General features: G+C 46.6%; 2 protein-coding genes across 2 annotated transcripts in view; one reads left to right on the top strand and one right to left on the bottom strand.

Moving 5' to 3' along the window:
* Positions 1-243: 243 nt before the first annotated feature.
* Positions 244-2,286, bottom strand: bloc1s2 (biogenesis of lysosomal organelles complex-1, subunit 2). Its single transcript, XM_076039559.1, has 5 exons — positions 2,022-2,286; positions 1,666-1,782; positions 1,399-1,518; positions 1,176-1,280; positions 244-981 (listed from the first exon to the last, which is right to left on the bottom strand). Exons 1-5 carry the CDS (start codon positions 2,251-2,253, stop codon positions 950-952), a joined length of 606 nt encoding a protein of 201 aa, XP_075895674.1. The 5' UTR covers positions 2,254-2,286; the 3' UTR covers positions 244-949.
* A 614-nt stretch (positions 2,287-2,900) lies between these two features.
* usp24 (ubiquitin specific peptidase 24) overlaps positions 2,901-16,191 on the top strand; it is a 30,713-nt gene continuing 17,422 nt past the window's right edge. The window contains 25 exon segments of the mRNA XM_076039557.1: positions 2,901-3,499; positions 6,440-6,608; positions 6,834-6,901; positions 6,999-7,142; positions 8,015-8,140; positions 8,338-8,373; positions 8,472-8,537; positions 9,743-9,808; positions 9,951-10,025; positions 10,120-10,278; positions 10,385-10,499; positions 10,615-10,718; positions 11,116-11,223; positions 11,313-11,408; positions 11,509-11,670; positions 12,528-12,620; positions 13,426-13,533; positions 13,618-13,767; positions 14,053-14,184; positions 14,675-14,786; positions 14,887-14,963; positions 15,089-15,229; positions 15,681-15,734; positions 15,825-15,940; positions 16,102-16,168. Coding sequence (XP_075895672.1) covers positions 3,221-3,499; positions 6,440-6,608; positions 6,834-6,901; positions 6,999-7,142; positions 8,015-8,140; positions 8,338-8,373; positions 8,472-8,537; positions 9,743-9,808; positions 9,951-10,025; positions 10,120-10,278; positions 10,385-10,499; positions 10,615-10,718; positions 11,116-11,223; positions 11,313-11,408; positions 11,509-11,670; positions 12,528-12,620; positions 13,426-13,533; positions 13,618-13,767; positions 14,053-14,184; positions 14,675-14,786; positions 14,887-14,963; positions 15,089-15,229; positions 15,681-15,734; positions 15,825-15,940; positions 16,102-16,168 — 2,823 coding nt within the window. The 5' untranslated portion in view covers positions 2,901-3,220.

Here is a 16,191-nt window from a genome sequence, read left to right as displayed (position 1 = left end):
GCCACTACGCACATCTTCAGGCGCACAATCTGACTTTTGACTTGACAAAAGCGCCTCAGCTGTTTCCCCACTCCTGATTGCTATCATTCCAGAGTGTTTTTCCATCTAAATAGGCTGAAACCTGACACTGACACTGCAGATCCATTTTCTCCAAAGTTGGAGACAACTGTTGTTACTTTGAAATCCTAAATGTGGTGCAGCTCTGCCATCTGCTGGTGGTAGTTCTTCAATAATTTTTCAGCATAAAGGTGATATGCGTCTGGTTTTATTAAGACAAAACAAAGAGAAAAAAAAAATCTTTCTGAATCAGAATCTCCAGAGATCCACACTAGAGACATAATTAACATCAACCATCTCTCTTTTGAATGGAGAACACTTATAAAAAACACTTCACACAGATGCGTGGGACTTTGCAGCTGCACTTAACTCAGTAGTCTCTTTTAGCAAACATTTCACTCTCTTCATGTGTGACATAATGAATAACATGAATAAAGAATCCCAATGTTACTCTAAAATTATAAATCTATCTGATTTGGTGTCAGTAACACTCAGTAACAGCAGATAGTGGTGGCAAGTTGTTTGTTTTTAACCCATCACACGTAGGTTGGTGTGTATATTTGCGGATTAATTATATAATTAATATGGAACAATTATCAGTAAGAAATAACGTTCAACAAATAAACTTCCATCAGTCTATGCAACACGCCTGCTGCACAAAAAGTGCTGCAGGAGTTAAATTGAAGTCAGACACTGCACTAAATTCATTCGCCTTGAGCTGCTTCTTTCTTCTCAGTCAGTTCTTGGTGTCCAAGTAGCTCCGACTGTTTGTTGTTTCAGTCTCAGTTCACATCCTCCCCGCAGTTCATGCATCCGCTGGCTGGGAGAGGGGAAGGTAAGGCCGAGTTGGGCTCAAGAGGGTGAGAAGGGCCCATAAACTCTTCCGTCACCATCACCGCTTCTCCAGCTTTTTGAATCTGGCTTCTGTGAAAACAGAGAAAAAGATCTGGTTCAAGGAGTATGTAATACACTGTTGGTAACGTTGTGAATTTAGAGCAGTGTTACAGCACCATCTGCTGGTGGGGATTGCAACTCTCAGGAGGAACTTTATGAATACTGTTAAATACTGCTCAGTGACCAGGATTGTTCAGTCTTGCTCTACGGACTCTGCAGCTTACCCAGTTTTTTGGAGTACGCATCCAGTTTGTAGGCTGCTTGCTCAAGCGAGGACACTTGTTCTTCAATCTGATTTATCTGGTCCAGGTAAGGCTGTAAGCTGGCATCTGAAATACACATGTACACCAGGCAAATTTAAAGACATTTTAAAAGAAAATAAATAAATAAATTTTAAAAAAGACATAAAGAGTCTTCAGTTTCATGGAACCTGCATATTTCACTCACACTTATTGTTGAGATCCTGCAAGTTCCGGCTGATGTTGATGCTGATGTCTTTCATCTCCATGTACTTGAGGCTCGTGAGTTTGTTCATGTTTTCCAGCAAGCGATAATCTTCACATGTGCCTAAGCAGGTCGATTTGAGCGGTGAACATGCATAGCATTAAGAAACAGTAGGGGATTTAAAAATAATGACAGTGAGCAGGCAAACAATGCAATTGTTGTTCCTCACTATGAGTGAACGCACTGCTAAAAGATGCAGGGTGCTCAGACCTGTCAGTTCCCCTTGCAGGAAGATGGCCATCTTTTCAAACATATCAGTGCACAACTCATTGATATCAGGCTCTGCAGGCTCCACAGCCTCCTCTGCTGTCTCCACACCACCGTCACCTGGACACAAACAGACATCTGGATAAGCACAACAGAATAGAATATAAGCCGTTTCAACACTCGACATTCAAACATTTCACAGCCGGAGATAGCAGAAATATTAGACAAATATTACAAACAAACAAACAAACAAAACAACAACAGTGGATTCAATGAAACAAGTAAACAAACCGGAGAAGGCCCGAATGTGATGTGTGCTAAGTGCTTAGCCACAGGCGCAGCCAGGAAGCGTCACTCACTGTTGGTGTTGGGCTTTTTGGGAACGACTACCGGGCTTTCGGCGGCGGAGGCGGCGGCAGCAGCAGCAGCGGCGGCGGCGGCGGCGGCGGCGGCGGCGGCGGCAGCAGCAGCAGCAGCCGCCGCCGCCTCCGTGCCTTCCCCGTGGCTGGTGGAGGTGGGGGCCGCTGCCTGGACGGCTGGTGCCCTGGAAATGCTGTCCATGGCTGCGGCGTCGTCGCCCGTCGCAGCCATTTTGTTCCTGTTTGGGGCCTCGACGCTACCAGTCACATGAGCCGGGCCGGTCACGTGACGTCCGCCCGCCACTACCCCGCTCGCGCGCAATGCCACGCCCTGACAACGCTCGCTCGAGGCGAGAGACGGCGGCGCCGTAGTTTGTGGAAAGAACTGCAGCGCGTCTGATGATGGCATTCAGCGCGATGATAGTTTACCAATGTGTTATAATGTTAAAAATAAATATGTGATAAATGGAAACGTTTGTGCATGTGAACTAAATGGGTGGACGAAAGTTTTTATTACGCTTGCCACCCAAAAGTCTTCCGCAAGTTGGACTGTCATCCACTTTTCTGGATGACAGTTCATTCAATTCAATATTTTGATTCGGAATTAGATACAGCGCATTCATATGCTCATATTTATGGTTGTCAGCTGAGAACAGAGTCGTCATCTGGTTTATTTCATCTTTCCACTATCGTTTTTATGATGTTCACTTCAGTAAATTGACAATTTATTTCAATTGATTTATTATACTTGTACATTAAAATATTTGAATAAAACTTTATTTAAAGGAGCTATCAACTAAAATCACGTCAGGCTACTTACTTGCTTTCTAACAGTTCTCCAAATGTTCCTTTCAATAGGAACTGGAAGTACAGCAGTGAAGCTGTGGCTACTTGGTGAACGGTTTAAAACTCGTCCGTTCATTTGGGATTTCCTTTTGTGCGTTTACACATATATTGCGCGCTTCCGCGAGGGGCACTGAGTTCTTGGTGCGCATCACTCAGCATTACACCTGTGTCAGCGCTGTTGTAGGGGAAGGCAGATCGTGACAGACAGACAGACAGACAGGCTGGCTGGCTGGCTGGCTGGCAGGCAGGCAGGCTAGCGCGGCAGCGGACTGTAAACATGGCGGCGTGCACAGCTACAGGGCTGTGCCGAACACCCTGCTCCTGTTAGCCTGTGAGACGGAGACACCCCGAAGATGGAGACCGAAGAGGAGCAGCACATTACGACGCTCCTCTGCATGGGTTTCCCGGACGCCGACGTGATACGGAAGGCGCTCCGGCTGGCCAAGAACGACATCAACGAGGCTGTGGCGCTACTGACAAACGAAACCCCCGGACTCGGCTATGGATACGAGCCGATGGAGAGCGGGCCTGCGCCCAATTTGGGCTCGAGTGGAGACGGGGAGAATAGCGGCCGGACTGGGACTGGAGGCTTTGACCCTCCGCCTGCGTACCACGATGTTGTGGATAGTGAGGTAAGAGCGGCCCGCGCTTCTTCAAGCATCCGCTGCGAGGGCACTGGAGGAGGGCATGGTGGATTTCCCGAACACGCTGGCTGGCAGAGTGCTGGCTCGCCCATTTAACTAGCCCAACTTAGCTGCTCCACAGTGCCGTGCACCGAGCACAACGTGGGCTCCAAGAGGAGCGTTCTGGGACCAGGCATGGGAGTCGGTCTACAGCACCTCTGCCGCAACCACTATGTGTACCAACTGAAGAAAAGGAAAATATGATAACCAGCATTAAAACGCTCTGAACTTGGGAGCTAACGCGGCTAGCCGCCGTTATTAGCTGCACAGCTAGCGCTGCTTGAGAGCGACCGCGCCACTGACTGCAGCAGATGTAGCGTGTAAAATGATCTTTCCTCTTGCGGAGTGCAAACGCATACTACAATCAGAGGCTGCAACAGCCGTGGCTGGCCGGGTTTTATGATGTTTGCTTGCGGACAGGTTTTCCTGGGGGGGGGGTTTCCCCCAGTTTGCTGCTGTCAGTGGTTTAGCCAGCGTTTGGCTAGCTGGTTGACTGACAGCGTCAAGCGTGGAGGGATCCTCCCGAGATCCGCTCACCAGAACCGGGCTTGGGCAATGTGAGATTTCGCAATGTTCTCGTATACACGGGGCTTCTAAAATAGCCCTCGTGGCCATAGCTCTGTCGTAAGAAATGTCAAAATCTAGACCTGCATGGTCATGTCAAGCCAATGGGAGGAGGTGGGAGATAGGCATGTTTGAAAGGCCCTGCTTTAAAGTGCTGTGACAGCACTGTATATGGCAATTGTTGGTGATTTACCTCAAGGTCTTATCACTTTGCCCTAGTTTACTGCGTTTATAGGGTGTATATGGGGCAGTTGACCTTTTTGGCCACCCATTAGCTGTATGTGTATATATACTGTACATGTATGTCTCTTTGTGCGTATCCCTGCAGGATTGCTTCCCAAAACTCAAACCTGTTGCTCTTGTGAGCAAAGAGTCCCTTGCAGAATACCAGTAAACATTCCAATGGCTGTTTCCCGCTGAACTATATCAAAGTATGACTGTCAAGGCCGTGCATTTTAAGATCGAGGTATTTGCATTATAGCTAAACTAAATATTACCTTTGACATCCCTTCTGTTCACACGCTGCACGTGTTTTTTTTTAGAGGGACGGGTACAGAGGCTTTACGGTTAACAACAAGTCACAGGTAGCTGTAAATCATATGCCGTGTTAGTTTGTGTGCTAGTTAATGCCCCGTCAAAGGTTAGCCAGGACAAAGTGTCTCGTGCACATTTATGTCAATCTCCGTGGAAGAGTTGAGCCTCGTCTTTGTTCCTTTGCCAGCGTGTCATAAATGATGCTTGCAAAAGATATCTTGAGTTGAACCCAGTTCTCCGGCTGGTTTAGTGAACGACTAATGACTTCAAGCTGATTTAAGATTGCGTCAACTTGTCTGCCACTCCTTCATCCTTCAGCTAATTTTAAGGATGTGGTTGATGGGTACAGGCTGAGTGATGGAAGTTTTGTGTTTCTCCCCCCCCCGCCCCCACTCTTCTCTTCCTTGTCCTTGCTATGTTGGTGCTTAAGAGGCAGAGTCGTAGGTCTTTCGCCCCATGTTGCACACCTATATATAGCCGAGCAGTCTCCCTAGCACATGCTAACAGATTGCAGCTTTTCAGGGTGTGTGTCACGGGAGGGTTGTCGGGTTCGCAACGCGCAACAGAGTGGCAACAGGCCACCTTGTTGTCCTACGCAACTGCTCCCGTGTGCGTGCATCCAAGAGTTGCACCTTCACCTCCCCAAAGACTTCATAAATGTTTGTGTTGTGCACAAAGGGCGTGGAAGAGAGAGAGAGAGACTTGTCACACTCTGCCTTCCTTACTAAAACCATTAGACGTTTGTTTTAAGATTCACAACCTCAGCGGTGTCTGTTTTTACCATCCTGGTTTCAGCCGGCCTTTTTTTTTTCTTTTCCACCTCTCTGACGTTTCCACTCTTCCTAGAAAGAGATGAAATATGATGCATCTCTCTGCCTTTTTACTCCCCTAGCCTTCCTCTGGCTCTTTTTATTACTGCCCAGTACTGCGAGGTGCACTGCATTTGTTTCAGCCTGCACCTAATTACGCGTTCTAATGTGTCGCGGTGTATTTAAAGTGCAGAAGCATGACCTAAATATACTTCTGTGCGTCGGCACCAATGAAATAAGTAAAGTGGCCATAAACCAAATGGATTTGAGCAGTGAGTGAGCAGTGATTATGATTTAAGTTGTTGTGAGAGATCTCACAGTTTAAGACACCCTTTTAAGCCTTCAACCTTCATTGAGTTGTTATGTAATTCAAAAAAAAGAAGAATCCCAATGTGGCGCGCTGCTCACTTTGTCCACTGAGCTGCAGCAGCACAGTTTTGGGGGGGCAGTTCTGCAGTTTATTTAATATTCACATAACTTCATGAATATGTAACCGACTTTGCAATGTAAATAATTGAGTAATAATCCTTTGTCTGCCACTGCTTTGACTACCCACTGATTGACTTGTTGATGTCGGGCCATTGCAAGCTTGGTCGGGCTCATTGTACTCTGAATGTAGCATTTACACAAGCTGACCGTTTTTTGGGTTGTTTTTTTTTTGGCAGTTAACTTTTAATTTGCAGCACATCTCAGCAAGATGGTGTGATGGCATCCATCATGTTGTTGGTTATATTTATCCTAAGGTGAAATCAACCTGTTTGGAAAGTGTTGCCTCGATGAAACAGAAGAAGAAAAACAGAGGAGAGGACTCCCATCAGTCTTTTCTCTGCAGAGAAAAAAAAGATGGTGTTTGACTCCTCTTTTCCCCCCAAGGCCATTTAGATCACCTCCACACACACGCACACCGTCGGCAACTTCAGTTTCTCACAACAGCAGCGCCCCTTGAAATGAATTCACACTTGTGATTGTTTTTGTCCTCCAGAGGAGCAACGACGAGAATGGCAACTGCTCGGGCGGCAGCATGGAGTTTCCCACCACCAACCTGTACGAGCTGGAGAGTCGGGTCTTCACCGACCACTGGTCCATACCGTACAAGCGAGAGGAGTCGCTGGGCAAGTGCCTCATCGCCTCCACCTGCCTGGCCCGGCACGGTAAGACCAGACCTGGAACACCAACATCTCCGTCTGTCTCATTGTGTGGGTGTCGTGTTTAGTTTGGATTCCGCTTTGGGATTGTTTTTTTTTGTATATTCATATTCTTATTTTAGACACTTATGTCACATGTCTCAATCTGTATGTATGTCGCAGCCAATGTGTGTGTTCTTTTCCCCCTCCCCCAACGTTTGGCTGTGAATTCAACGTGTCCCCCGCTGCCAGGTCTCGCCGACGCCGACGAGAACTGCAAGCGATTCGTGGATCGCTGCATGCCAGAGGCCTTTAAAAAGGCGAGTGACGAAACATGCCAAGATTTTTCAGTCCTTCATTTTTCAACCCTTGTTTAGAGAAGATTCTCACTTCGTTTTCTTTGCTTTTGCTGGGCAGCTGTTGACCAGCAGCGCCGTGCACAAGTGGGGCACCGAGATCCACGAGGGGATCTACAACATGCTGATGCTGCTGGTGGAGCTGGTGGCAGAGAGGGTCAAGCAGGACCCAGTACCTGTCAACCTGATGGGAGTCCTGACTATGGTGCGCTCTTTTCTCTTAGTCATCGTCGACGACCTTTTTTTTTTTTCTGGCTAATACGAGACGATAACTAAATAAGGACAACAAGGACTAAGACGATGATGAGGTGTATTGACATTTTCATCAACGAATTAAAAACGGGACGAATCTCGTCCAATCGGAGCTCATTTCGTTTGTGGAAGGAAATGACGATTTAGAAAGTGGCGGGAGGAGTTGGGAAGAAAAGCAATCAGAGCAACGTGGTCAGGAAGTTGCGTAGTGCATACACACAGATTTTCTGGTACACACCGTGGACATTTAGAAGCACTTCACATTTGATATGAAAGAAAATAAAACGGCATATAAAAACTGTGGCGCGAAGATATCAGGAATTGACTAAATCTACTGTAATCTTAGTCAACTAAAATGATTATAATATTTTGTCAACTAAAACTAGACTAAAGCGATTTAGATGATTAAATTGTGACTAAAACTAAATTAAATTTTGCTGTCAAAATTAGCACTGCACTGTATTACTCTGTACGCCATCAGCGTTTTTCTAAAACTCTCACAAAAATTTCTTCCTTCCTTTTTCGTAATAAAACATTTCCACCTGTAATTGGGCCCTCGGTGATGCCACAAAGGGCTCTGATATGTCTCTCCAATTGGTGACAACAGAATAAGCTGATTTCTGTGTGGATTGTGTGATTGTGCCGTACCAGAATCAGGCCGACAAAATAAACCTGTAGTAATGGTTGTCGTGCGGCACCTTCAGCCTTTCTGCCCCTTTAAAGAAAAAAAGGAGGTATAGAATCCCGCGGGTCGAGTCTTGACGTGTTTTTGTTCTTTTTTTTTCTTTTTCTTTTTTTTCTTTTTTTTTTTGTTCTCGCATTCAGGCCTTCAACCCCGACAACGAGTACCATTTCAAGAATCGCATGAAGGCGTGTCAGAGGAACTGGGCGGAGGTGTTCGGGGACGAGGGCAACATGTTTGCAGTTTCTCCCAGCAACTCGTATCAGAAAGTGAGTTTCACACATTACACATTACTTCCTGTCCGCGGCAACCTTGCACAAAACAAGTCTGTCCTGTCCTGTAACACAAAGGTCACAGTCGTAGTGTACGGCCGAGACTAAGTAACTACCCTCCTCTTGTTGTTGTTTGTTGTTGACACACAACAGCTGCTCTGCAAAATCTCACCCACCTGCATTTCCTCTTTCAGGAGCCGCACGGTTGGCTGGTGGATTTGGTGAATCGAGTGAGTAATTCAGCCGCCGGCCAGCAGGCTCTCAGAAACCATCGTCCTTGTCGTCGCGCGTCTCTTCACCCTTTGTGCTTGTTTTTTTTTTCTCCTAGTTTGGAGAGCAGGGGGGATTCACGGCCATCCAGGAGAAGCTCAACTCCGACGAACTTGAGATCGCTGTAAGTGCACCCCTTCCTCCCTCCTCCCCCGCTGCTTTATTTTGCCTTTCCCTGCGTTTGCGCCGACTTATCTTTAGCGCGATGAAACAGGTTCCTTCCCTCGTGATGGATGTGGACAGCCTATACGGGGGAAAGGTCACCGTGCATGCCCTCCGAGCTCTCAGCTGCAGGGGCCCTGAGCTTTTCTGTCTCTTCGGCCCTCTCGCTCGCACACAAACACGGTCTCTCATCTCCCCGCTGTGCGGCCGCTTCAAATGCTCTGTTGTGTTACGTGTTCTGAGGCATCCTTGTACTGGCGGCCCCTTCTGGGAACCCCAGCCGCCGGAACCGCTGCCGGGCCCACGGCTCAGGATTCTCAGCACTCACACGCATAGACATGCAAAACGCACTCCCTCGCCCAATTAGCATATTAATAAGGCCGGCGCGAGCTGTCAGGTACCCGGCGTGGTCCGAGCTCGGGCGAAAGGCGAAGTGGAAGCCAGGCAGATAATAAGAGGAGTGCCTCTTCCTACCGCACAAATCCCAGGGGTGACTCACTCATTCATTTGCCCCGAGCTGCGGAATGCCCAGAGTGAAAAGAGGAGTGGAAGAAAGAACGAGGCAGCGGCGGAGGAGGAAGTGAGCCGCAGGAAGACGAGGCTGGACACACAGGGATCATTCATTCATTCATTGGCTGCTGGGATTTTTAGCGCTGAATGACAAATGACAGCTGGGCTCCAAGTGCAGGAAAGTCAACCTTACATCTGTTCACGCTCAACATGGCTGCGTCTTGAGCAAGAGCAGCAGCCGGCCCCCCCCAGGGCTCTCCAACATGAGCGTGGGATATTTGATGGTGTGGTTCTGATTATGGTTGTCATATTGGTAAAGGTTTCACACTGTGCCTGTTTTGTTTTTTTGTTCTTGTGGAGCACTCAGACATCATCCTGTATCTAGAAAACCTAAAGGTCTTCAGCAAACAGCCTATTTAGCCCAGTGTGTGCAGCCTTCAGCAAAAACACTCTTTTACGTTAACATTTTTTTTTTTACGGTAACATAAATGTCGGGCTAAATGTTTGACGGTGGATAAAGACAATGAAGACGGGGCTGTGAAGTGTTCGCAGGTGTCACTCACTGTAACACGGAGGGAGTGGAAAATGGAAATGGAGAAATAGAGAATAATGGGTTTCAACACGTTAACCTTTGTTATTCTCCACTTGCCTACACAGAGCGTGTCAGCTTTAGTCCAGCCTCTTGGTGTTTGTGCAGAATACCTGAACCCCAACATTGTCCAGGTGAGCAGTCACAAACCAGCAGTCACCCGCATGTTTCTCTACGGTGCACTTTGATAAACAGTTTGCTGCTGCAGTCGAGTTCTTCATGAGTGTTTTACTGCTTTTACTGAGTGACCCAAACCAACGTTTGTCGTTCTTCTAGCCAATGTTGGATCCAGTCATCCACAAAATGATCACATTTGTGCAGAACCTGGAGGAAAAGGACCTTAAAGACAAGGTGCCGTTCTGTACTTTTCACTCTTTTTTTTTTGTCTGTGCCCCGTCAGATGCCGTGACCTCATTCATTCCTCATTTTGTCACTTTCGTTTCAGCGTCTGGTCAGCATCCCCGACCTGCTGTCAGCCATCAAGCTGCTGTGCATGAGGTTCCAGAGGGAACTGGTGACTGTGGTGGACGACCTGCGGCTAGACACGCTGCTGCGCATGCTCAAGACGCCCCACTTCTCCACCAAGATGAACTCCCTCAAAGAGGTCTCTGCACAAACTCATCTCTCCTGTCCAAAAGTGCAATTTAGTTTTGGTTTTTTTGGTTTTTTATTCTCATCTTATATGATTTTGTCTCGTCTTTGTCTATCAGGTGACAAAGTTGATAGAGGAGAGCACGGTGTCCAAGACGGTCAAAAACGCCATTGACACAGACAAGCTGTTGGACTGGCTGGTGGAGAACTCGGTCTTATCAATAGCGCTGGAGGGTAAGGAGCCCAAACAATGTGTTGCGTTCCCTGAGACTTCACGGAAAGACTCGACACATTTTCCAACATTTGTTCTTGCTACGTGAAAACAAAAACCCAACCCTGTGTGTTTCAGGAAACATTGACCAGGCTCAGTACTGCGAGAGGATTAAAGGAATCATTGAGTTACTGGGGAGTAAATTGTCACTGGATGAACTCTCCAAGATTTGGAGAATACAAGTAAGCGGCACAGTTATCACAAACACTCTTGTTGTTGTCACTCCATGGTGTGGTCCACTTGCCTCGGATTTCATATCCATCTGTCGGGGAAAACCAGCATGTAATGGCACAATTCAGGATATTACGTTGCAATAAGACGTGCACAGGTGCAAGTTGCTCGGTACAAAAATTCAAATACAAAATCCAGATCATGTTAGTGATAAAAGATGCCGAGCGTTTCTAATCCTGCAATTGTCCTGGAGCTGGGTTAATTTTACACTTCATAATGGAACGCACCCCTCCCTCAGCTTGTGAATTATTAATCAGCCTCCGACTTCTTATTCCGCTGCGTGTTTGACAGCCCACCATTCATCCTCGCCATGGATTTATCGTTCCCGATGTGCTCTTTTTTTCCCAGGCGGGTCAGTCTTCCACTGTGATAGAAAACATCCACACAATCATCGCCGCCGCTGCTGTGAAGTTCAGTTTCGACCAGCTCACCCACCTCTTCATCCTCATTCAGAAGGTCAGCGCCCAGAGCCGCGTCCCCGGAAATAGAATCAGCCTGACAGACAAGTGTTGTACCAACTTGTTGTTGTTGTTTTTCTTATTTAGAGCTGGGAGGTTGAAAGTGACCGCGTGAGGCAGAAGCTGCTCAGTCTGATCGGGAGGATCGGCAGGGAGGCCCGTTCAGAGACCACGACTGGAAAGGTTCGTCGCCGTGCTGCTCTGACAGCCGCCGCAAAGCTAAAAGGTCAGACGAGCAGATCTGCTCAGGGTTTGGCTGCGGTGACGTGAGTGTATTTCCCAGGTGCTGGAGGTGCTGTGGGAGTTGGCCCACCTCCCCACCCTGCCCACTAGCCTGGTTCAGCAGGCCCTGGAGGAGCACCTGGGGATCCTGAGCGACGCTTATGCCGTCAAGGAGGCGGTGAAGCGCAATTACATCATCAAGTGCATTGAGGACATTAAGAAGGTGAGTCGGCCAGACGCCGCCGCCTCGCAGGATCGGCCTTGAGAGGACACACTGTTTTTTTTTTTTCTCGCGGAGGAAATGTCTCGTATTTTCCGTCTTTTGACAGTTTTGTCAGTTAGCACATCCTTGCTGCTGCACATCGCCCTCCAGCCTGGGTTGGGTTTGCATCCCATTAGGGAGAGAGCAACCTGGCTGCGTCGGCTGATAAGTCGCAATTTCCCCTGCGTTCTGCATCAGCTCCTGCTGCCATTGCAGCCCAAACTTGGATAAGCAGAGAGAAGTTAATGCATGGATGGTTTGAATAATTCCCTCAAATTATTAGCGCTTGTTTTGCTTTTGCTATGATTAGCACACAGCTTCTTTAGAAATGTATCATCTTTTAATTTTTATTTTTCCCCCCCATATACATGTCTTCTTCTCCTGTTTGTCTTACCTTAAATTATCTCTACCTTACTTTTATATTTGACCAAAGACTCATTAGTGGTGGTAAAATTGAAGTCCACTGCACTCAAGGTGACATCTAAACTACAAATGTCAGGTCTGACGTCCAAACCGTCAATGGTAGCCTTGATCAGTGATGTGTGAACTCACTGGATGCAGGATTGAACGCGGCATAGAATCATTTGCATTATAAAAATTGCTGTTCTTCTTTATTTTTGGTTGCCTGGATATGAACCGATGAAGTCAGCAAAGTTTAAGACTGCATCTAAAAATAATTTTACGACGATAAAAGATCGATCTGTGTCTAAATCCAAAAAACATTCGCTTTTCTTCTCCGCTTCACAGCCCTCATGTGAGTAATTTGCATCCAAGTTGTCCTATTTTCAAATAAAAAAAACAACAACATATTTTTCCAGAATCACTCTCAGGAGGACAGTAAAGGCAGCGACGCTCAGAGCTCATTTTTTACGGGCTCTTGGGGCAAGAAGAAAGCTAACGCTATGAGCAAAGTAAGAGAAGAAGTCGGCCGGACGTTGGGCTCCACTCGTCATCAGTCTGTGTCTGATCTTTATGCTTCACACCTGCAAACCAATCATGAAGGAGGGCTTGACCACCAAGGGGTTTTTTTCTTGTCGTTGTTGTTGGTCACAGGTTGATGATTTCACACTTGATTGAGGTTGTAAAACCAGACGTGCTAATCAACTGCTTGCCTCACTGAGGGCTTCGGCACTGACTGGCAAATGCACAGCGGTGTTGATTTTTTGCTCTGGGTGATAGTTGGTGCTATAAGATGAGTGATTTTTAGTTATTTTTGACATTGCTGCTGGTTAAGTGGTCAGCTTTGGTGGAAGTCTTGGCATAACTACCCTTGCAAAGCAATCTAATCACAGCCTCGGGTACGTATTTGCATATACCTGACGGATATACTCTTTTATAAATGATTTGGAATTTTATGACCGGGAAAATTTTGAAATTTGGCTTCGTTTGGCTCTTCAGATGTTGTTTATCCCTGGCTTTGATTTTGTTTTCTTTTTATTCGCTGGAAGAAAAGAAAAAAAACAAGGATCCTGCAATGATACAATGCGATTAGGAAAGAGATGATTGTTGCCTGCTTACGCGCCTCCTCCTCCCCCCTGCCCCCCTCCCCACCAGGTGTGTGTGTGTGTGTGTGTGTGTGTGTGTGTGTGTGTGTGTGTGTGTGTGTGTGTGTGTGTGTGTGTGTGTGTGTGTGTGTGTGTGTGTGTGTGTGTGTGTGTGTGTGTGTGTAATTTTTTAATTCATGGAATTATGCGGTGTGGACGTGTGTTTTCGCAGGCCTCCCAGCAGAGCAGCGCGCAGGCCGTCTGGGTTGTTCCTGCTCTCCGTCAGCTCCACGAGATCACCCGCTCCTTCATCAAGCAGACCTATCAAAAGCAGGACAAGGTGAGCAAAGCGGGCGCGATTTAAAACAATAATAGTCATATGAACACAAGGAGTAAAAACCCTTTTTTCCATTCGCCGCAAAAGAGCATCATCCAGGACCTGAAGAAGAACTTTGAGATCGTCAAGCTGATCACAGGATCGCTGGTGTGCTGCCACCGACTGGCCGTCACCGCTGGGGGGAACAACAACCTGTCGGGCTCCACTGTGGTTGACGGACGATACACCTACCAGGAGGTTGGCATGAGAACAGACAGAGCGTATGAACGCTGTATCTGTTGAATCATATCTCTTGTTTTCTTACAATTACTACGTGACATCTTGGCGTCTACATGTAAATTCCCATTTTAGATCTTCTTTATATCTTAGACTCCAGTGGAGAGCAGGCTGTCACAATCAAATAAACACTAGAGTGTAAAAGGGATTTTGTATTAAATGGGACCTTTAACTATGTTCTATGCAGCATGTTAAGGGCTGAACACTGAATGAACACCATCTCTGTCTCTGATTGTTGTGCTCCAGTATCTGGACAGCCACCTGCGGTTCCTGGCCTTCTTCCTGCAGGAGGCCAGCCTCTATCTGGTCTGGAACAGGGCCAAGGAGCTCTGGGAGTGTCTGGTGTCGGGGCCTGATGTCTGCGAACTGGACCGTGAGGTATGAAAACAAGACAACGCAAAAAAAAAAAAAAGACAACCCTCATCTCTTGATGTTTACATGTGACTACCAGCAGTTTTCCAAGGATGTCTGGTCATATGTTCAAAGTTTCCACAAGGCAAAGGAGCGATAGGAAGACAGTGCTGTTTCTTTGTACATTTTTTTTATTGTTGTTATTTTTACATTTATTCTCAGCCCGTGGAAAAGGGTTACTGTTGAAACTTAAATCAGAAGTCTATAAATGAAAAAGAGACACGCAATCCAATTTTACGTGTATGCAATATTGAGTTCAAAGCAAAGTATAGTGTTAAGCTTTGCTTGTTCCATATTCAGGTGGAAGAACAACTTGTTATGGTCCATATAAATAGGTTCATTGTTCTATCTGGAGGAAGATTTTAGTTAATTTTTGGCCCCACTCTGTGTTTGAGTTTGACACTTTAGTGCATGTTCCTTATAACAAGGGATCAACCTTCTGCATTTACACGTTCAGATGTGTTTCGAGTGGTTCACCAAAGGACAGCATGACCTCGAGAGTGATGTTCAGCAGCAACTCTTCAAGGAGAAGATTCTGAAATTGGAGCCTTACGAGATCACCATGAACGGTGAGATTTACTGCGTGTTTTTTTTTTTTGTTTTTTTGGGGGGGGGGTTTACGCAACGCTTTTCCGAATCAGCTAAAGTTGGCTTCTTTCATGCCGTCAGGTTTCAATTTGTTCAAGACCTTCTTCGAGAACGTTAACCTCTGCGACCATCGCCTGAAGCGCCAGGGAACACAGCTGGTCAGTCACCGCTCCAAGTGTTCACTGACATTCTATTTTTGATCGGTGATTTACTGCCGAGGGTCCTTGGGGAATTGAATAACATTTTTGGTTTTGATTTTCCGATCCGGTCTGCCATCTTTCAGTGTGTGGAGCGCCTGGACCTGACGGGAATGGATTTCATCTGGCGCATCGCCATGGAGAGCCCCGATGAAGAAATAGCCAATGAAGCAATTCAGCTAATAATCACTTATAGCTACACTAACCTCAATCCCAAGATGAAGAAGGTCAGTTCACCGCAGTGTATTATTTTTTCTATCTTAAAAGGAAAGTTTAAACATAATTTTTATTGTTATCACAAGGTATTGTTATTATCAATTTATTACTGGCTCGCCTGCTGTAGATGCAGCTTAACTAGCTGGCCTGGTGCAGGACTATGTAACCTTTGCTGCCTTCCCAGTGTCCTCTTGAAAAGATTCTCTTTTTACCCTCAAGCAACATCTTCTTTGGTCTCTAGTGAGCTGGCCACCTTGTAATTGGCAGGCAAGAGGTCTTAATGCTGCTGTGTGAAGTGTTGCTGTAAAACTGAGGCAGATGAAAAATCCTGTACAAGACCACAAGTCTGTGGATTGTGAAAACCATCATTTTAAAGTAGAAAAACTACACAATGATGCTTTAATATTGCACCGCACTTGTGTTTGGTTTGACTCCATGTGTATCCACTCACCTCTCTTACAGGATTCTGTCTCTTTGCACAAGAAGTTTATTGCCGATTGTTATAAGCGACTTGAGGTGAGTGTCAGGAACGCCAGGAGAAGCCCCCCGCGCCCCCGCTTCCCTTCTGCAACTTGTGCAGCGTCTGACAGCTGCTTTGTTTCTCAGGCCGCCAGCTCGGCTCTGGGCGGGCCCACTCTGACACATGCTGTTACCAAGGCAACCAAGATGCTGACGGCCACCGCCATGCCGACCGTGGCCACGTCTGTACAATCGCCATCCAGGTACAGAGGGGGGTTTGGGTAAGAGCAGAGTTTCAGTTATTTAAAAAAAAAATAATTTAAAAATGTATTTATTTATTTTTGTCTCATTCACCTAAAAGCAAACACGCACTTAATGTATATTTAAATGAAAACCTCAAGAACAACCTCTTTGTGTTTCCCAGATCAACTAAGCTGGTGATAATCGAGAGACTGCTGCTATTGGCTGAACGCTACGTGATCACTATAGAGGTAGAGTCCGCCTCACACACACA

The sequence above is a fragment of the Nelusetta ayraudi genome, unplaced genomic scaffold (genome assembly GCF_046127955.1).
Source record: "Nelusetta ayraudi isolate G7.1 ecotype Tasmania unplaced genomic scaffold, CSIRO-AGI_Nayr_v1 ptg000059l, whole genome shotgun sequence".
Classification (NCBI taxonomy): Eukaryota; Metazoa; Chordata; class Actinopteri; order Tetraodontiformes; family Monacanthidae; genus Nelusetta; species Nelusetta ayraudi.
This window is presented reverse-complemented; position numbering and strand designations above follow the sequence as displayed.